This window comes from Monopterus albus, unplaced genomic scaffold, assembly GCF_001952655.1.
Source record: "Monopterus albus unplaced genomic scaffold, M_albus_1.0 scaffold51.1, whole genome shotgun sequence".
NCBI lineage: Eukaryota > Metazoa > Chordata > Actinopteri > Synbranchiformes > Synbranchidae > Monopterus > Monopterus albus.
The window spans coordinates 1247920-1270672 of NW_018127931.1; the positions used below are offsets into that span (position 1 = coordinate 1247920).

A 22753-nucleotide genomic window follows, 5' to 3' on the forward strand; every position below is an offset into this window, starting at 1 on the left:
ATTGGTCTATACTGTAATTAGCTAGGACACCTGGGTCAAGAGTAGGCTTTTTGAGTAGAGGTTTAAATACGCCAAGTTTAAAAGCCTGTGGAACATACCCTGTTAATATGAGAGTATTAATCAGAGCTAGTATGGATGTGTTGATTAGGGGAAAGATGTCTATATACAGTGGGTACGGAAAGTATTCAGACCCCCTTAAATTTTTCACTCTTTGTTATATTGCAGCCATATGCTAAAATCATTTAAGTTCATTTTTTTCCTCATTAATGTACACACAGCACCCCATATTGACAGAAAAACACAGAATGTTTGACATTTTTGCAGATTTATTAAAAAAGAAAAACTGAAATATCACATGGTCATAAGTATTCAGACCCTTTGCTCAGTATTTAGTAGAAGCACCCTGTTGAGCTAATACAGCCATGAGTCTTTTTGGGAATGATGCAACAAGTTTTTCACACCTGCATTTGGGGATACTCTGCCATTCCTCCTTGCAGATCCTCTCCAGTGCTGTCAGGTTGGATGGTAAACGTTGGTCGTCATGTTTAACATGTCATTTTGCTTCAGTGGCATTTTGGTCTGTTTCACCCAGATAGATGAGTCGGTGTGAAAATGTGGGAAAGATGGTCAAAAATGTGATTTAATGTGCTTCTCTTAAAAGCAGTTGTAGGTTTGGTGGTTGAATAAAAATGGGAAGGAGAAAGCTGTGTGACCACACAAAGCAGTTTTGAGTTTTGAGATTCAGTAAATTTGCCACTTCCCCTTTTTTTAACTGTCTTCTTTTTTATGTGGTGTCAAATCTGTGAAAAAGAAAACATTTGTTTGTACATGACCCGGTTGTACTTTTCCTCAGATGCCTGGTAATATCTAACATCTTCAGAATGAATCTAAATGGTAAATCATAATAATGTGGTTTATGATGACATATGAGTGCACTTTTCAAAGTACTCTACATCAGGATATTTCATTCTGACTGACAAGATGTACTTAACATGTACTTACCAAACAAACAAAAACACTATCTTTATAATAATGACCCTCATCAGTCAAATTAAATATTCTTCATATTTTATATTAGAAAACCAGACAGGAAAATGTTGTTTTTACTGCGCCAACCAAACCAGTGCTTTCAGATGAAGACTTTTAAAGTGTAGGTGAAAACTAAAAATCGACAGTATGAATCTTTCATCACAGGAACTCACAGGAATTGCACATTAAATAGTTTATTATTGAAAGAAAAGTGGATGAATAAATCAATTATAAAACAAACACAAGTGAGAATACATGGAGGACTGCAGACTTAATCTAAACGATATCCGGGACTCACCGCTCAGCAGGGAGGGATTTCATTCATGAAGTGCTGGAGGAAGAAATGGGAGGATGTCTGACCTTCGCTCCCATACTTATGTCTGTGACAGGAGGCTGCAAGGAGGAATGGCAGAGGATCCCCAAATGCAGGTGTGAAAAACTTGTTGCATCATTCCCAAAAAGACTCATGGCTGTATTAGCTCAAAAGGGTGCTTCTACTAAATACTGAGCAAAGGGTCTGAATACTTATGACCATGTGATATTTCAGTTTTTCTTTTTTAATAAATCTGCAAAAATGTCTAACATTCTATGTTTTTCTGTCAATATGGGGTGCTGTGTGTACATTGAGGAAAAAAAAAAGAACTTAAATGATTTTAGTATATGGCTGCAATATAACAAAGAGTGAAAAATTTAAGGGGGTCTGAATACTTTCCGTACCCACTGTATATATAAAAATTCCCCACTCGCCCCCTACTTTGGGGCGTTCTTGTATTCCTTCCTTCAAGCTCGGGTCCTCTACCAGAGGACTGGGAGCTTGAGGGTCCTGTGCAGTATCTCAGCTGTTCCTAGCACTGCACTCTTCTGGACAGAGATCTCAGATGTTGTTCCTGGGATTTTTTTGAGCCACTCTCCCAGTTTGGGGGTCACAGCCCCCAATGTTCTTATTACCACAGGGACCACTTGTGCCTTCACCTTCCACGTCTTTTCTAGCTCTTCTTTCAGCCTTTGGTGTTTCTCATGATCTTCTTCCTGATGTTCCTTTCGCTTGGGATTACTTCATCTATCACTACGGCCTTCTTCTTCTGTTTGTCCACCACTACTATGTCCGGTTGGTTGGCCGTTATCAGTTTGTCAGTTTGTGTCTTGAAGTCCCACAGGATCTTAGCTTGGTCATTCTCAACCACCTTTGTTGGTGCAATTATTAGACAATGGAAGAAATTCATGATGACTGTCAATCTCCCTCGGACTGAGGCTCAATGCAAGATCTCGCCTCGTGTAGTATCCATGATTCTGAGAAAGGTGAGGGATCAGCCTAGAACTACACGGGAGGACCTGGTCAATGACCTGAAGAGAGCTGTTACCGCAGTCTCAACGGTTACCATTAGTAACACACTACACCGTCATGGCTTAAAATCCTGCAGCGCACGCAAAGTCCTTCTGCTCAAGCCAGCACATGTCCAGGCCTGTCTGAAGTTTGCCAAAGACCATCTGGATGATCCAGAGGAGGCATGGGAGAAGATCATGTGGTCAGATGAGACCAAAATAGAACTTTTTGGTATAAACTCCACTCGCCGTGTTTGGAGGAAGAAGAAGGATGAGTACAATCCCAAGAACAGTTTGTTGCTATCCACTTCGCTGTGGCATTTGTTAGCTTGTCTTGGTTTTGTTTATCTATACTACTCCCACACGCTACATCCAACGTAATCTGCAGAAGCCTCCCTTCACTGTTTGTTTGGGTGGGTGATTTGCTGGCATGAACAGTGTTTATTGCATTTAAGTGATGCTTTATACTCAAAGTACTCTGGTGATAAGAAAATTCAGCTTTGCAGTGGTTACAAATAACTTTGGTTCTATCAGCTTCTCTGTGTGGAACAGATTTAAAATGAAAATGTCCATGTAAGAGTTCTGTACCTTTCTCCATTTTTCGGTCTCTGCCGGTTCTATTCAGTTCCAGGTCATGTGAGCGCTGCAGCGGTCTTAGGCCCACCCAAAATGCTCTCATTAGTTCAGATGACGCCCATCCCAAGCCAGTACTGATCAACATCCCACCCCTCCTGTAACCCATGGTTTGTCTGTGTGTGTATTCAGAGCCTGTGAGCAACGGACTTTCAAAATAATAATAATAAACAATTGCCTTAATGCGCGATAAAATAATTGTCAGTGGTAATTAAGTAATGTGTTAACGTGAAAGTAACATGTTATCGTGCGTGTGTGTATACATATATACACTTTGCCTGTTTTTTATATACTTGTGAATTATTTTGTCAAAGATGCTCCTTCCTCAGGGTGACTATAGCATAATTTCTTTAAAAAAAAGCAGAGTGAGAGAGAATGTGCAGTAACCTCTGTTCCATCTTTCTGTTGATGTTTTAGCATTCCTTTATGAGAACAATGAATGTTTACACAACTTTTTTTTTTTTTTATCTAATCTCAAACCGCTGTGCTTATACTTTGTGCAACTGAGCTGAAGAGAATGATGGATAGAGTAGTTGTCATGGTAAAGAAAAATGGAGGAGATAACAGCGATAAAGATTTTAGAGTGGGGGATACAGAATGGAGATGGCAATCGGTAGCAGACAAGAGCAGAAATAGTGAAAGCTGTGGGGAGATGAACAGATAATGACTACCAGGAAGGGAATGAAAATGAAAAATGGCAGGAGGGAGCGGATTAAAGCAGGGAAAGTGATAAAGCAAGAAGACAGGCTCTTAGCCTCGGAAGATTGGACACTGAGATATCTAGAGGGAAGGAGATTGATAGGAAGGAGAGGAAATGGTGAGAAAGGACGAACTTTTCCCCCTGTGACAAAAAAAATTCCAGATCATGCTTTTGGCTATTTTTGATATGCCTTCCTCCCACACTAGATACTGTACCGCTCATATTTCATTAAACCTGCAACTCTCCTTTTGCCATGTGGATGTCATTATCAGCTGTGCGTTCATTGAAAGGAACACTGGATTTGTCACTTGATTGTCTCATTTCCTGAATGAAGGCCCCAGACATCTCTGTCTCCTGTTTACTTTGTGCTCAAATAGACAGCTCATGAAACATTTTCAGCTTGTCTGTGGGTTTACTTGCATCCCTAACCTTGACTGTAATTCAGTAGTAAAGTGTGTCCAAACCTTTGACTGGTAGTGTAGGAAATAACAAAATAAACTCTTGGTTTTTAAAAATCTGTTCTTGAGCAACTTTTTGTTTTTTAATAAAAAAACAGGGGTCTGGCTGGGTATGTGCAGCAGGTGTCTGTATTAGAATGTTTGCACTTATGTTTTCCGTCTGTCCACAAGTGTGTGTGTGTGTGTGTGTGTGTGTGTGTGTGTGTGCGCGCACTGGTGTGTCTGTGTGAGTACCAGCCCACTGGGGAGATGTCGCCCACATCACGGCACTGATGAGTCACACTGAAGTCTCAAAATAGACCAAGCTAGCAATTATCCCCACTGGCACACACAAATATACATGAGATTTGCAGTTGCAGGCCTGCCACTGCTTGGTGCAAATCTCATTTTTCCTGTGCTGTGCCCTTCATAGGTCCCTGCTGACACACAGAAGCCCACCCATAGTGTAATGTCTCTCTCCACCCTCCAGGATCAGTTACATGAACTGGGTCTAAACTACACCCTCATTACATCAAAAAAAAAAGGGACAGTGAGTGCTCTTGCACTGCAGAATACTGAGTCTTTTTGACAAACTAGCCTGTCTTCCATACTAAATAGGAAGAATTCCATCCAGCAGATGACTTCACTGGCAATTTTTCTGTCAGATCAGGTGGCTTCCCCACTGCAGCTGTCGTACTTTGTGTCATTGTTGTATTCATTATCAAAAATGCATCTAAAGTTTGAAATACAGACAAAAAACTTTTTTTTTTTTTCTGGACTCCAACATTTCTAGTTGGAAATTCTCTCCACTGTTATTGCACAATATAAAAGATGTGGTGGAAATAAATATAGATCCCTTGTAGTAGTCATTAGAATTTTGTGATGCTCAGCAACCTTATTGGTATTATTGAAAAATGAGCATTTCCATCAAAAATGTTAATTTACTGTTTTTTTTTTTGTTTTGTTTTTTTGCTGGATATGTATAGATAATGTACTTGGAAATATAATTGGATACCACTTAACTGAACCATCAGTGCTGAACAGCTCTCCAAATAGCCACTCCGTACTCACTACTGGGTTATGAATGCTGGAGCCTATAATCATACACTTATTTACAATCAATTCTCTTATCTTGCTCATTTTCATAGTAAGGGCCTAAGATCAACTCTACCATGGCAGCAAAATCCAAAAACAGTTTAACTGTAATCCCTCAACTTAAATGTAAACTGTAGTCAAACCAGAATATGCAAGGTGTGGGTTTAGTTTGCCAGGTAACTTAATGAGCTGTGGATTGCACCTGTCTTAGGACTGTGGGAATCATTACCAAGAAGACTGCTGCCCTCATCACTGTGGTGATTTACATGTTTGTTATGTAGTATGAGGTGCCTCTATGATCTAGGCATATCTGTAAGCTGCCATTTTTTTTGTTTTTCTGTTTTCATTTGGATTTCAGGTGTTTAGGATTTTTTTGTGAGTGTGCACATACAGTGGTGTGAAAGTGTTTGCCCCCTTACTGATTTCTTATCTTTTTGCATGTTTGTCACACTGTAATGTTTCAGATCGTCAAACAAATTTATATATTAGTCAAAGATAACACAAGTAAACACATCATGCAGTTTTTAAATGAAGGTTTTTATTATTAAGGGAAAACAAAATCCAAAACTATAGAGCCCTGTGTGAACAAGTGTTTGCCCCCCTGTCAAAACACTGGTTTATCGCACCTGAGTTCAATTTCTCTTGCCACACCTGTTCGCAATCAAGAAATCACTTAAATAGGACCTGCCTGACAAAGTGAAGTAGACCAAAAGATCCTCAAAAGCTAGACATCATGCCGAGATCCAAAGAAATTCAAAAACAAATGAGAAAGAGAATAATGGAGCTCTATCAGTCCGGAAAAGGTTATAAAGCCATTTCTAAAGCTTGGGGACTGCAGCGAACCACAGTGAGAGCCATTATCCACAAATGGCGAAAACATGGAACAGTGGAGAACCTTCCCAGGAGTGGCCAGCCGACCAAAATTACCCCAAGAGCGCAGCGACAACTCATCCAAGAGGTCACAAAAGACCCCACAACAACATCCAAAGAACTGCAGGCCTCACTTGCCTCAGTTAAGCTGAGTGTTCATGACTCCACCATAAGAAAGAGACTGGGCAAAAATGGTTTGCATGGCAGAGTTCCAAGACGAAAACCACTGCTGAGCAAAAAGAACATAAAGGCTCGTCTCAGTTTTGCCAGAAAACATCTTGATGATCCCCAAGACTTTTGGGATAATACTCTGTGGACAGACGAGACAAAAGTTGAACTTTTTGGAAGGTGTGTGTCCCATTATGTGTGGCGTAAAAGTAACACCGCATTTCAGAAAAAGAACATCATACCAACAGTAAAATATGGTGGTGGTAGTGGGATGGTCTGGGGCTGTTTTGCTGCTTCAGGCCCTGGAAGACATGCTGTGATAAGTGGAACCATGAATTCTGCTGTGTACCAAAATATCTGCAGTCCCCAAGCTTTAGAAATGGCTTTATAACCTTTTCCGGACTGATAGAGCTCCATTATTCTCTTTCTCATTTGTTTTTGAATTTCTTTGGATCTCGGCATGATGTCTAGCTTTTGAGGATCTTTTGGTCTACTTCACTTTGTCAGGCAGGTCCTATTTAAGTGATTTCTTGATTGCGAACAGGTGTGGCAAGAGAAATTGAACTCAGGTGCGATAAACCAGTGTTTTGACAGGGGGGCAAACACTTGTTCACACAGGGCTCTATAGTTTTGGATTTTGTTTTCCCTTAATAATAAAAACCTTCATTTAAAAACTGCATGATGTGTTTACTTGTGTTATCTTTGACTAATATATAAATTTGTTTGACGATCTGAAACATTACAGTGTGACAAACATGCAAAAAGATAAGAAATCAGTAAGGGGGCAAACACTTTTTCACACCACTGTACACTGCATGTCAAAATTGGGTTATTTGGTAAGAAGGAGAGTGCATGGTTTCATTGGCAAAAATAAAAGACTGGAATAGGCAGTTCAAATAGTAAAATATCTTTCAAGTATAACCACATTATCTATTACACTGTCAATGTTTTCTCCCATCAGCAGAGGGTCTTCTGGCTCTGCTAGCTTTAAAAAAATTTCCCAGTGGAACAGAGTTATGCATGTGCCTTAAGATTCGTAAATTTGGCTGGCCTTGTAACTTCGTGAATGGCCTCAGCTGGTTCGCTTTCAACAATCTATTTATTTATTTTTAATGTGGTTATTGTCACATTTTATAAAACCTGCATTAACAAGCACTGGAATACTTGCGCCATCAGTCTGACCACAGTGTAAGAACATTTTGTGTGACAAGCCAGATGTTTGATCATTGGACAAGACTGCTCAAGCAGTAGCAGCAATCTGCTTGAACAACAATCTGCACACTTAGAGGGGGTCTGCTCTTTTTGTATTTCACCTCCTGCATTTAGATTCATACTGGGCATCATGAGAGATGTAGGCTTAAAATGCATATCTGAGGTTACTAGGACCAGGGTTTATCGCTAGCATAGGTCTGACATTTGTGTCACCTCTGAACTGAGGTCACCATGTAACTCATGGCATTGTCTTTCTCGAGGCTGAGGGCATAGAGAGGAGGAATGGAATAAGGAGAAAAAAAGAGAGTTTAATAAGACGTGCAGCTGATGACTAAGCAGTGTGAGCGGGAGGTTTGAGAGATGAGTCAGCAGAAGTCTTTAAACAAGAAGCCTCCACACAGACAAGGCCATTGAAGAGAAGCAGAGAAGAATACTGACAGGATGAAAGCTTCATAATAGACAGGAAGGTATTGACCTGAAGAAGAGGTGCAGAGCAGTGTGGGCAGAGTGTGCAAACTGTGTGGGTTGTGCCTCAGATAGACAAGACAGTAGGGGTGAGAGGAAAAAAATCGATTTGCATTAGAATCGCGATTCATAACTTCTATGACTAAATCAATTCAACAATGCTGAAAATTGATTTTTGTCAATGTTGACAGAGCGAAAAAGGCAGAATTCCACCGTGAAGCCAATGTTGCACACAGACAGTGGACAGCACGCACATACTAAAATTGTGCTGTACATCTACAGTTGTAAAGTTAGTTCATCTTCAGAAAAGGAATTAATTTGCATGTATTAATTAAATACTTGATAGTAGCCGTCTCTGGTAGGCTAGTGGTTAAGGCACAGCGCTCTCGCCGTTGTGGCCCAGGTTCGAATCAGGGTTCCGTCAGGAAGGGCATCCAGTGTAAAACACATGCCAAATGTCAACATGCAAGTCGTCAGTGTGATGATTCGCTGTGGCGACCCCTAAACGGGAAAAGCAGAAAGTGACTTTCTAATTACTTGATAGTAATCAGTGAAGGACAAGCACTAAGTGAATACTTTGTAGCCCATCACCAACAGACTGACGTTGGTGTAGCATAGCATTGAATGTATTAACAAACGGCGGCACAGTGCAGCACTTCAAACTGGTAGGACGAAGAAAAAAACCTCATTTCTACAGACCTGTGCCTGTTTTGGATTACATTGGTTTTCTCTGGCAGTAACGCTGTAGCACAAACACTGTTTTCTACTGCTGCAGACGTAAAATTACCAACAACACAAGTGAACATGTTGCTTTGTTCCTCCCCCTCCCCTTTACAAAACATGCCAGGTACCAAAACCCAGTGTTGGGAAAAGTACTCGCAGTCTTTACTGAGGTAGCACTATCAGTACCACATTGTGAAAATAATAGTAAAAATCCTGCATTAAAAAAATTATTTAAATAAAAGCACAAATTATTGGTATCAAAATATAACTTAAAGTAGTAAAAGTACTCTTTATGGCATATTATTATAGTTATTGGACTATAAATACTAATACATTGTGTTCATCACATTTGATACTTCATCTGGTAAAGGTGGAACTAATTTTAATAACCTTATAAACTTATAATTTCAAGTACTTTACATACTGTTGAGTAGCATTATGTAAAGTACTTGGTTTTGATGCTCATCAAAACCAGTTAGCTTAACTGTTAAGTTTTATTAGCGGCTCAGCTAAGGACAGAAATCAGTTGTATGACGCACAGTAAACTAGAATAACAGCCAAGAGCCAACATATCTTCTGCTTTCTTTTCTTTTTCTTTTTTTTTATTTGAATCTGTTTTTTCAATGGAAAATTGTCATGAATCAACTTGAATTGTGAGTTTGTCAAAGATTCCCACCCCTGCAGGACAAGGCAGCTGGAAAATTATTATTATTATAACAATTTTATGAATGTAAGAAGCAAGAGTGAGCACATATAAACTGATGAGTGAAATAAAACTTTTCACTACTCTGTTTACATTTCTGTCAGTTTTCTTTTAGAGTTTAATGTGTTTAAGTAATTTAAAAAATAGCTTGTTATATATGGTTATGTATATAGTATTTTATTTGTTAGTTTATTTGTGATAGCCAGTTGTTTGCAGTTCACCTAATAGATATTACAGGAAGAATAACTATTGGGGATTGTGGCTTATTTGCCATTTAAATTCATAATACTGTGCAGAAAATGTTTGGCAACATCTGTTCACCTCTATTCTAAACTGAACAGAGACGATTAGTCTGTCTTTTTTTTTAAGATTAAAAACAGCATGCATAATTAAATTAGTCACAGAGCCATACACGGAGAGATTCCTTTGCTCTAATCAGCCGCAGTCCTGAAAGAGGGAGAGGGGCCACAGAATAATTAATCAGTTGGTGATCATCCAGGGTGATGTGAGGGATTGACCTACTTTTGACAGCCAAGAGGTTCTGACTGAGAGCTGAAAACTGCATTAAACATATGGTGTACCTAAATTAAGTCTGATGCTAGAACCAAATTGTTGGTGATTTTGAATTTTGCTAACACATAGCTGACAAAATCCAAACATTGTGGATATAGCTGATCGTTCCTAATGCAGCAACACATTGTCACTTCACCCCCACCATCCGCTTGTTTCTCTATGTCCTCCTGCCTCTTTGCTTTCTCACTTTACCCTCCTGGGTCCATTTATTTCTTATAACCTCCTCCTGTCTTTTTCAGTCAACATCCTTTTTCTTCTCAATAACACACTTCGAGAAGAGCCTCTTATTTGTTTTCTTTGAAGTGCTTCTTTATTCAGTGCCACTGTCTGTGTGTATGTGTCCCCCCACTTGCCTGTCTTGTTAGATTTTGGCTCGCACCCAAAGCAGGTTTTTTCAGGTCATTGTCAGTTTTGTGCTCTCTCCCTCTCCCTCTCCTTCTCTCCCTTGCACACTCCCTCTTTTGCAGCTCCAGACATTGCAGTGTGAATACGCAGACACACATACACACCACACTGGTTGCTGTCAGGGAGAAACTGCTGCAGAGTGTGTGTGGCAGGAGTCTCTTAAAGGACCTTTTGCTGTAGTCGAGCAGTAATGCTCAACCTGCAGTGCTCATCATCTTGCTGGCAGATATCTCTACCATCCTCCAGCGCTTTTCCTTTCCTTTCTCTGTCCGTCACGCACTCAGCCGTGATACCTCACACTTTCTTCCTTATTTTTCTCCTTTTTCAGTCGTCAGCTCTCAATCATTGTTGTTTTTTTCCGTCCGCCGACACTCGTTGTGTTGCAAGTTGTGGGTGACAGGGTTAAAGCCTTTAGAGATGTGTGAGTCATCAGTATTGCTGTAGTCAGAAGAGGGGGAATCTCCTGTCTTTTGCCTTCCTCCTCCTATCTCGCTTCAGCTGGACTTAAACCTGATGAGGAAACGTTGGCGTGAGTCATGTTGTCATGTGAATCTGTGTGTGGGTGTGCATGTGTGTATTATATCAAATGGGATATATGAGAGGTTCCTGTTTGTGTTCTCATAAAAAAATCTTTCTTCTGTTGTCTGTGTGTGTGTGTGTGTGTGTGTGTGTGCGCGTGTGCGTGCACATGGGCCCTTGTATGTACACGTGTGTGGTGTGCACAGGCAGGTTCAGGGTCTCCCACCATGGCTGCGGCCATCCAGGATTTCCAGAGGTCAGAGTTAGACCGACTCAACGAAGTCAAAGGGCACCTGGAAATTGCCTTACTGGAGAAACATTTCCTACGTGAGTACGCACACGCATGACACGAGACCTGGACTAGATCACTGTTTCAGACATTTCCGAGTTAACACACATGCGACTAAACACACTCTAAATTGACTGCTACAGAGGTGGGTCAGTAGTGTTTCAGGGAGTAGGAGAAGACTAGCCATAGTTTTGAACAATTGAACACTTATTATGGAGCAATAGTCAACAGCATTTAGTTGGGATGTAACAATATTTGTAATTTCATGATGTATGAAATATAAAATTTTTTGATACCATCGTGGCACTGTGACAGTATCTACCTGGATATTACATGTGGTTATTTTGCTAACATAACTATGCTTAGGTTTCAGAATTTGAAACATAGTTGATACTCCATTGTCGACTTTTAGAGCAGCATTTCAGTTTTTCTTCTTCAAGAAATGGCACAGACAGACTGACCAACAATTTGCAAATACTGCTAGACAAATGCACTGCTAGCCCCATTTAGGACTGAGACACTCATGGATGCATCTCACAAAAACAGTTGGGACAGCTGTGAGCTACATCTTAATGGAGATGTGCAAACAAAGCCGTTGTACAAATGAAAAACCAACCACCCAGTAACCCCCCCCAAAGACTTTTCTCTTGAAAAGGTAAACTGCAATGTTTGACATACACCTCTGTCACATTTATGTGGCTTGTCCTAGTGTAGTTTGGCGTTGTCTTCTCCTTGTTCTAATGCGCCAAACAGCAATTTGCTCACTACTGCCCCCACTGGTCCAGTGACAGAAGTTGACCACCAGTTGGCACGGCCATCAAACAGAGAAAGTTAGTTATAGAGGACAAGAATGCAGCATTATGAACTCAGTACAGTACAGATGGAACTGAGATTCATCATTCCAAACCTTGAACTGTGTGTTGATTTTGTGCTCAATTTTCTAATTATGCATCAACCTGAGAAATTACTTGGGCTTCTTGGATCTCTTTCCCACTCAGACGGAACAGAATGTAGGTAGATGTTCTCTCTCTGACATATTTTTCTCTGCTGCCCAGAATAAAGCAGGGGTCCATGCTAGATTCTAAAACAAACACACTGCTTAAGTATATTGTCTCCTGCCTTAACAGGAGACACAAGTTTCCTTTTCTCATCGTGTGTGTGTATACATTGATGAAATTGACCTGTGCTATTCTGAGGGCACTTAATTGGTTAATTTATAACAAGGTTTCCGGATGTTAAAAGAGGCCAACACATTCAGCGAGTGTCATGACAGTTGTCTACTAAGTTATCTTTGTCTCTTATAACTCCTTAAGGTCCTTATTCTTTCCTTTCCTCTCATGATTGCCTTTCTTAATTTCATTCTTTTTTTTAGATATGTGTATATGCACACACACCACATGACAGACTAGTCAGATTAGTTTAAAGGGTCAGCAATGTGTTCTCATGGTTTTGTTTATAACTAAAGGTGATGTTGTACTGGACTACATTATAGTCAGAGGTGTTCCTAATATTCTGACCTTGTCATGTAGCTGTGAAGGACAAATATAGAGACACCTCTGGATATAATGTAGTCCTATACAAAACCACCTTTTACGTATGACGTCAAACAATTTTACCAAAAACCAAAAAATTTTGAGCTTCATAAACACATATTAAGGCAGAAGTGTTGCATTGAATTACATACAATTGTACAAGTGTACCTAATAAAGTGGCTGGTGAATTTATATTCACCTCATTATACCTTGACCAAGTGAAGTGCTGCAGTAGCCTACCCCTATTCGTACCTAGCTATGGAGGTAGTTTTTGTGCAGAGCCTTGAAAAATTACTTTCAAAGATGTTGTGGTTACACAAATACGATTATCCACAGATGCAGATAGAACTGTAGCTGCTGATAAACTGTCTACTGTGAGGTTTGTGGATTATCCAGAATAAAAAGAATAATTTTGTTTTGACTAGTTATAACTGTTACTGCATTGTAGGTACTCTCTGTGCGCATTATCATTGCTTGTATTCATTTCAAAATTTTACAAGCTGAAAAATGTGCTAATAATATAATGTTTTGAATTAAAATTCATAAGTAAGACTGAATCCCACCTGTGTTAGGTTGTGCAGTAATGACTGCCATGTTTTGAGCATGGTATCTACATGTCATTTATGGTTGAGCAATATGACTGTATATATTTTCAGCTCTGATTTTTATGTACTGTTCATACATTACAATGGAAGCTATTCTTTTATCTTGTAATAGGCCATTTGTGGAAATGTGACATATCAGTGAGCAAGTATGGGGACACTTCTGGATTAATGTTTTTGAAGTATCTAGATCTGTCAGGTAAATAATTTATAGGATTAACCACAAAACATACACTCCTGTCCAGTTATTTTATGCACCAACAGTTGGTATAAAATTATATGTACTGTCATGGAAGATATTATCCATCTGACCCTATATGTTTATAATAACGTGAGGGTATTAATGTTAAGTAAGGTAAGTTTAATTTTTATGTCTCATATTTTAATGGTCAAAAAATCCTACGCCGGTCCCACTGATTTAACAGGTTTCAAATTCCAACTGTGAAGTTCTCAGTAATCAAATAATCATTTGGTCAACAATTCCTTGCAATTCCTTCCAATTACATGCGGAGTGGCTGTTTTTTTTCTCTTCTGCATAGGTTTTTAAGGTCAGAGATTTATAGCAGCAGCCACAGAACACACTAAAACAACAGAGATGTGAATTATGTAAGTGCTTTAACATAAAACTGCACTGCTTATGCACTCCCTGTTTGTGTTTGCGTACAGTGGCCATTGTCAGAATATATAGATATGTGCTTCTCTGTGTGAACTTTTGTGTGCTTCTCAGTCTGCACACCCTGTACACTACGATTTAGGATAAACACTGCAAATGTGGCTTCCTTACATGATAACCCCATGATAGTTCTGTAATTATTATTGCAATGAACATAAAGGCAGAGGGATATATCAACTAGAACCTGTCTTGTGGGTGGAACCTGTCTTGTGACCTTCCTACACTGGTTAATTGATGCTAGGTATTGCCAGTGGAAATCATCTTGTAATTATACAAGCTGGCTAAGCTTTTATAGCTTCCTTTTTCTGTCCCCTTTTGCTTGTCTCTTGCTATTACTTTTTACTCCTACCTTTAAACGTCACCATCTTTCTTTCTTTGCCCTTGTCCTCATCGCTTTTTTTTTCTTTTGCTTACTTTTTATTCTTGGCTTGCCGTTAGCTCTGACTTTTTTCCATTGCAAAACACCTAATTTGTAATCAGAGCTGATAGATGCTGGCAAGCTTAAAGGAAAAAAAAACATGTAGCTATGGTGTACACAAGCCAAATGAATAATCACACAGAAGCACAGATGCACTGGACGTTTTGTCTGTTGACATCCATCCTTGTCCTGGCAGACTAAAATATGTATATATTTGTAATGTTTTTATATTATCACATTGCACTGTGTGATATTCAGTCCCTGCCCTAATTGAGGTTTATTGGTTTTCAAGATTTTTATTTGCCATTTATGCATAAACAGACAGTCTAGGCATATAGGAATTCTTATGCAGGGCTCTCCTGGAGTCAGATAGTTTAAAGCCAAAAGAACGAACACCTAGTCTAAATATAAGATTACCCAAGAATACAAAAAACAAGAATACAAAATAGTTGACAAAATTGTGGATACAGAAATAAGGTAGCAGGTAAAATGGGGAGTTTCAAATATTACACATGGTATTCCACCTAGTGGAATTGTATGTAGTATTCTACTCAGTAGGGTAATGAGGGGTTATTTCACAGGTTTTTCACATTTTGTATTTACTGTCCGTCTTACTGTGGCAGGGAAAAAGCTGTTGTAACATCTTGTTCTGTTATGGTTTAGTCCCCCTCACCAGGAGGGTGAGGGAGAACTGGGGGTGGACTCAAGATGGCTGACCCAGGTGCTAGTACAAAAAAGGTGGTTTAATGGAATAAAAACAACAAAATGACAACATAACAGGGTCCATAATACATACAACCAGGGAAGGGCAGTGATGACTAAGGAGACCAGGACGAAACAGGTAAACACACAAACTAACGGCAGGAACTAGAATAGCAGAGGATGAGAATGGACAGGTGAACGACAAAAAAAAAGAACCAACGTACACAATGTAATCCACAGCACAGAGACTGTCAGCATAGAAGACAAAAGGACATATTGCTAACCGCATAATTAGCGTGATAAGGTCAGGCCAAAACGCACAGGAACTGTCAGCGTAGCATCTTAAACACGTCTAAAAATGCGGGTCCAACATAACATTTATCTTACTTTGGGTAAGTATTGTCCATTACATGTCGCAATGATCCGGCCCAGGCGGAGCGTCTGCCCGAGGTATAAATAAGGAGGAAAACTAATCAGCGGGATGCACCCCAGCTGTGTGCACCGACAAACGAGTCGCCAATTACCGAGTGCAACACAGCTGAGGTGCAGAATCCCGCAGATCAAGAAAATAGAGGAGAGAAAGGTGGATGAGAGGCAGCGGCCGCCAAGCGGCCCTGACATGTTCTGTGTATTCTGTTTTACCACTACTACTTCTATAACATTTGAAAGAACTTGATATACAGTATGTGTGAGTGAGAGAGACCTGTTTGAGGTCATGTATTGAAGGTCGCTGCAGGGGAACAAGCCAGGCTTTGTGTTCTGCCTGGCTGATCAATACATTGTCCTAGCTGCTGTCCTACTTCATACTGAGTGGGGGTAACATACACATACTGTAAAGGATATGCACAATGCAGCAGCAGCACAACTGAAAGCAAATGCGTCTAGAGATGAATTGCAGTTGGCCTGTAATGCAATGTGTGTTCCTTTCAATATCTTCTGGTGCTCCATGAACCTACGGGTAGCCCAGTATATCAAACTGTGCTTATTTCTTTCCCTCTATGGCCAGTCTCGTTAAAATTTGCACCACACTTGTTCCACGCCCCTGCTCATCCAAGGTTATGAAATGCATTTTTCAAACTAGTATGGCTCATTTCAAAGATGGACCATGGAGGTACAACCCAGGATGGGAGTGGACCTGTTATACCCAAGAGGCTATATTCTCTAGCACAGAAAGAGTGCTACAGAGAACAAGGCAAAGCCAGTGTTAACATTGGTTTAGCATGTTTGGGATGGAGAGCATTAGAAGCATCCAAAGGACTTAAATTTGACACCGATGTGGCTCTCTTCCTTAGACATGCAAATACTGTAGCTGGCTTACGGCATCATTAGCAAGCTAACGTTATCATTAGCAAGCTAACATTAGCTTTTAAATTTTATACCTTTTGTATTGAATCATTCTGGTTGTAATTTGGAGTCCTTCCAACTGACTGAAATGTCAGTGTTTTGTTATCCCATGAGTGGAAACTAGCATGTTTTCCTGGATTAGCAAATGAAGTACTTCAGCTAATTTTTGCTTGGTTTTGGTCCAGTTTATGTTGGCCATAACACTGCAGTCCATGTAACATTTTAGTCAGAAGTAGTTGAAGTGCCCATGGCATGCTCATTTCCAGCTTTTTCATTTTTAATCTTAGGTACCCCTAGATTAGCTTTGCACACATCATAATTCCACATAGTTAGGGTTAGGGTAATTATTTCAGAACAATAAAACCCGATATTACAGGGAAAGCTTCCTCCTGAAAACAAGAGGATAGCTTGTGAACGCGCACAACTCCTGTTGCTGGTCCGGAAGCTATGGAACACATAAACAAAAGAATTGACAAATATGTTTTCAACAGTGACAGTACGCCAAATCCTACCTGCTATGTTCAAACCAGAATATGAAAGTGGCCAGCATGACGAGCCGCAACAGCATTAATTTGAATTTCTCCTCCATAGATAAGTAAACAACGGTGTATGATGAAAAGAGATTTAACACTAAACAAACCGGATAATTGAGAAACCCCATATTTTAACCGACATAATGCATATATAGTAACTTCTCCAGCCTTAACACAATTCTCTCAACAGAAACACACATCATTATATTTAACTTACTGTTACATCCCACTACGTAGTGCAAACTTCATTCTCTTTCAAGTAGCTCCAAGATCAGTAAATCCAACCGGTGATCACTGTGTCTTCCCTCACGTTACAGGCAACTACACAAAACCATGTGCAAAATTCTGGTTTTAGAATGGTGGATGTCAGGCAAGCTCGAATGAAAGCGCACAGCCTGGAGAATATGACCATTCAAGGAAATCTCTAAATTAATGCCTAAGACTTTACATAGTTGGGTGGAAAAAAGTCTCGCCAGCAAGAGTTTGTAATACTTGTATAAACCGATAAAAGTGCAACAGCATAGGTACAATGATGAATTGTCATCTTAAAAGTGACTGAAAGCTCAAAAAACAAGGTGTACATTGTAGGTAAATACAGAAAAGCATGACATGGGCTCTTTAAAATTTGCGGTATCAAGAAAACTAGAAAAGTGGGGAGTTTGTTCAACTATCAAAGCATAACATGAAATATCTTGTTTCACATACAAGTCATGGGTATATGACTCAAGTATATAACATTAAATATGATGCGATAGTGGCCAGAATATTACTACTGTATCAATTTAAAAAAATTTCCTTTTGTATAATTTGCTAGTGTTACTGCAGATACATCCACTACAAACAATGTTAGACATGCTTGTGCATATTGCTAAAATGTAAACCTCTTTATTTGGCATTGTGTCGCTACGATGCCACCAAAAACTGTATACATTAGTTTTGGAGCCAGTTATTGCTGCTGTGCTACCTGACTGCCACAACTGCCTCTGGCTGTTATAACCACATATGACGTATGAGACATATGACAAGGGAGAAGGGGCAAACAGGAGAAGAGGAGGAGATACTGCTTGAATTTGTTTTGACTCTCAGTTCACCCTTAACGGTTGAAAATTAGAGGGAAAAGTTAGTTAATGCAGCTTTAAAAGAGACAGCTACAGCGCATGCTGCATGATAAGGAGTAAGTCTTTCACAGTCTTTTTTGCCGTAGGTGAGCTCTGTTTTACAAGAACTTATGTTGTTGAGGCAAGATGGGTCATGACAGGCTTCTACAATTGGGATGTTTGATTTTGTGAAGAAGAGTGTCATGTTACAAGGGCCTGTAGTTCATGTAACCTCAGCATTTGTGCAGATATCTCTTTTTACATTATTTCTCCTCACTGTGCTCAGGTCCAGGTCACAGTTTAGTTTTGTTGTACCCTTGTAAGTTTAGTTACAGTAGTGTTTACTCATCATAGAGCATGAGAAAGCAACAGGTGGCCATGTGGGTAGAAAAACTTGGTTCCCAGTGCTAAGAGTAGACTTCATATTCTTGACCAGGTACTGTGTGCAAGATGTAATGAGATCTATTATGTGATTACCCTTCTCCAAACAAGCAGATGCTATCCTGCTGACACATTGGATTATGAAACTTGTTTATCTAGATTATTTATTGCTTGTTTATTTTTCTTTCATTGTAAACATTTGAGCACAGTAACATAACAGAGGAGAAGACTGACATATACAACCTGTCAAGGTGTCTGGCTCTGCACCATGAGAACAAGAGCTTAGTAAAGACACTGTAACATGGTGTGTAGTTTGAGATTTAGCTATGAAGTGAACATAACATAACATTGAAGGGGGTGTAAGTGAAACAAGTGAGTGAAATCTAGGTCACCAAGAGATACCGGCTAGAGTCGAAGGAAGCCACAGAGAGGAAAGAGAATTTTAAAAAGACACAACACACAGGGCAGACAAAATGCTCTTTGTTCACTTCAACTACAGTAGGATAGTTACAGAATACAAAATTGGACAAAAATTTTTGGTTATTTAACTCTGTCACTTAAAAACATATGTTTACAAAATTCAAACCTTGTGAACTTGCACAATGAGAGCAGTATTGACAGTTTCTGTGTGAACAGCTGTTTTTCTAGCTATGCAACAGGTTTCATTTCTAAGTCAAAGGTGAAACAAAGTGTGTGGTCCCATTGAAGTTATTGTTGTTTGTATTATACAGTAAGAATTGGAGCTGTACTGATCAGTTGTTGGAGATCACTCGTGCATTGGAAATGCGCAGGGGAGACTACAGAAATGCCTTGGAGAAGGGGAAACTATGTCCAAAACTAATACACAATGAGGGAATTACTGGCTACACATGAAATGCATGTATATGTGCAGTGTATCCAACCCATGGTAAAACACAGCAAATACAAACTACACACAGTTCAAAAAGAGCTGTGTGCTCAGTAGGGATGATATAACCGACATTCTGCTGTTGCTATTACCTGTTGATATTTGGAGAAGTACAAGGATAATAATCACCTTTATTGGCCAAGCATGTTACACACAAGGAATTTGTTTCCGGTACAGAACCAAGGCAGCCATCTGCGGCGCCAACTCAACTGATGGCTCTAACCATCGGGGTCTTGCCCAAGGACACTTCGACACATGGACTGCAGGCACAGAGATTCGAACCCTCAACCTTCCGGTTGGAGACGACTGCTCTACCCACCGCACTGTCGCCTCCCCTACTATTGCATCAAATATTGCACTTGATTTTTATTTGGAGGTTTTGTTAAAATAGAGAAATAAAGAAAATGTAAAACTTTACAAAAATGTTGTGTGTACTGTCAATTACAGTTCTTAGAAAATTGTAATTGGCCAAGAAAGTTGGAATCAGTGCATTTCTAGTAAGAATATGGGATAGCATTTATTGTTTTTATCTCCATTTGCCAGTGCAGGGATTTATATTGTTTTTTTTATTCCCCATCTTCTCTTTTCGTTTTCCCTTGGTCAGTGGCTTATAGTAGGTGGTGTATTAACATCTGCAGATTGGCTGGAGGCCACAAAGCTCAGCTTTCCCTTCTGTCCATATCAACTAGTGTTGTGGCTATCACTGGAGACTGGGAACATTGAGAGGCCAGTGTCTCCTTCTCTGTGTCTTTCTCTGAACCCACGTGACCCCACTGTCCTTTAATGTAAGGAGCCATTGTCTTTGGTTTGGATTGAAAAACCTCCAGAGAGTATTTCCTTTCAGGTCTTAAAAACCTTTGCCTGCTTAAATGAACAGTGGTTTGCTTTGCTTGCATATGTACAGTACCCATGCACATCATGCTCCATATGCTGCACAGAAACATGGACATGGTAGGTAGGTAGGTACTTTATTGATCCCTCAATGGGGAAATTTCAATGTTTCCGCAGCAGTAGAGAACAAACAACATAACACTATGAGAACAATCACCACTCGCATATCTTGATAAACAAATTCCAGATTTTAAGACAGAATAAATTATTCAAGAGAGAAATCAAGAACAGAATTTACATACGTACATAACCACGCATTTTACCCCAGGATTTGAGTATTGCAATGTTTACCATTGCATAGTCCCTCATAATTTCACCTAGCTTATCCCTGCAGTGATATATTGTACAGTCTAATAGCTGTGGGGAGGAACAACCTGCGGTAACGCTCCTTCTTGCTCTTGGGATGTAGTAGTCTTGTGCTGATAGAACTGTTCAGTCTCCACTGTGGTGCAGGGGATGGGAGGGGTTATGCATGATGGATGTTAGTTTTACCAGCATCCTTCTGTCCGCCACCTCCTCGATGGAGTCTAGGGAGCAGCCCAGAACAGACCCAACTCTCTCGACCAGCTTGTTGAGTCTCTTTCTTCCCCTGTCCGTGCTACCTCCCACCCAGCCCACAACAGCGTAAAAAAACTGCAGATGCCACTACAGTATCATAAAATGTCCGAAGGAGCGCCCCCCCGCACACCAAAGGACCTCAGTCTCCTCAACAAGTGGAGGCAGCTCTGGCCCTTCTTGTACAGGGCATCGGTGTTTTCAGTCCAATCCACAAACGTGCTCACATATGTACAGTATGTACTCAGCCAGTCATATAGAGCCATACTAACACATGCACATGTGTCACGTGTGTGTTTGACAGCTGCTTTGTGCTCAGAAAACTCAGATCCTGCTGGCCCTGCAGCAAAGCCCTAGCTCTCTCTGCCTCTACTGCCCTGCTTCTCTTTTTACTTAGTCTAACACATTCACACCAACTCTAGTCATTGTGGTCTGACTGTCGCTCTCAGCGTATGGAGGCCTAGCTAAATGGTCTCTTGTGTTGCTGATAATAGTTTACAGTAGCAGGAAAGGAAGTCCCTCACATGATACTCAGTTATGGTAGTTGCTGCTTGCTCATGCACCCTCAGCTGCACCTAGGCACCTCAACATTATTACGCCTCAGTGCTGGCAGCAGCTATGGAAGGAAGCATTGCTGTATGTTTTTAGGGTGTCCTTCCGTCCATCCATCTGTCTGTCCCATTATTGTGAACACTATCTCAGGAACACCTTGAGAGAATGTATTCTGATTTGGTACAAACATCCACTTAGGCTCCAGGATGAACTGAATAGGTAGTGGTGGTCTCCTGTTCCTCTGTTAGTCCACCACAAGCCTCACTGGTTTTGCTCATTTCGAGCTCCAGGTGGTGTTTCAAAGTTTCAGTGTGTCAAAGCTCTCTATCAGTCCTCTGTACTCCTCTATAAAAAGTAGTCTCTAAGTGAAGACAGACGTGTTAATTATAGGAAATTATTCACTAGAATCATACTGTACATGTCATAATTTCCATTTCACCAAAAATACAATTTTTTCATTAAATAAACTTATTTGCACTACAGTCACTGTTTGCACATGGCTTTGAATTTCATCATAGCTTATTAGGTTGTACCATTTAGTTTATCCTTATTACTTGAATTCAGTTTTCATATTCTGTTCTGTGTTTATTCTACATTTATTCTATTTTAGTTTCTTAAATGGTATGGGCATTCAACATTAGGTGAGAGAGAAACGGTACTTCAGTTTTTCTGTATGTCCTGCACATATAGTGAATTGACAATAAAAATCTTTGATCTTTAAATTCTTCGGAAGTCTTCACTACATACAATCAGTAACGTGCGGTGAGGTTGACAGCTGGTGAGGCACTGACTCTTTTACAGTCAGAATTACAAATACAAATGAACTGTTAACAAATTGTCTGTTAACAGACAGTGCATTATGTTTTATGTCTCATATCAGCTTTCTTCACACAAACATGACCCATATGTAATTTGAGGTTAAAATTTATTCCAATTGAGCTTATTTCTAACTAGAAATAATAAAAGTTTATGGTCTTACCTTTACTTGTACACGAAATCCATTTGTCTGCTGGTATGTATTACAAACCCTTTTATGGTTCGAATCCAATATTAAAACAAATGTTTTCAATAAAGAAGATCCTTCTGGACAAAAATGTCCAGACTGTCAAAAATGTTTTGATTGAAGTCCACAGTCCAGATTTGCGAATTTTCTCTGCTTGGAAATGTAATCTTCCATTTTGATAAGGTGGATTGTAAAGGAAATATAAACAAGCACGAAGAAGATTGTAGGTAGCGCAAGAATCTGTGGGCTCACTAGCGCCCTCTGCCTTGAGGCAGGCGTACTGTTTGCCTCACCGAGTAACTTTTTTACTGGGTTTTATGGTTAATCTGCGAGCCTAAACACGTTACAGAACTACATTTTATACATTATCCAGATTATGGCAAGGCAGAGCATATAATCAGAGTGTTTGAAAGCATTTT

The 22753-nt window shown here is 39.9% G+C and overlaps 1 protein-coding gene across 3 annotated transcripts in view; it reads left to right on the forward strand.

The window, feature by feature from the left end:
• The window catches only part of gramd4a (GRAM domain containing 4a), a 76421-nt gene that overhangs the window by 17169 nt on the left and 36499 nt on the right, over window positions 1-22753 (forward strand). For 2 of the 3 annotated variants that reach the window (XM_020601289.1, XM_020601290.1), the window contains exon 3: window positions 11062-11182. In XM_020601289.1, the coding sequence (XP_020456945.1) occupies window positions 11062-11182 (121 nt within the window). Of the gene's footprint in view, window positions 1-10337; window positions 10866-11061; window positions 11183-22753 lie in introns of those variants that run through there. The other variant, XM_020601291.1, reaches the window with a different exon arrangement.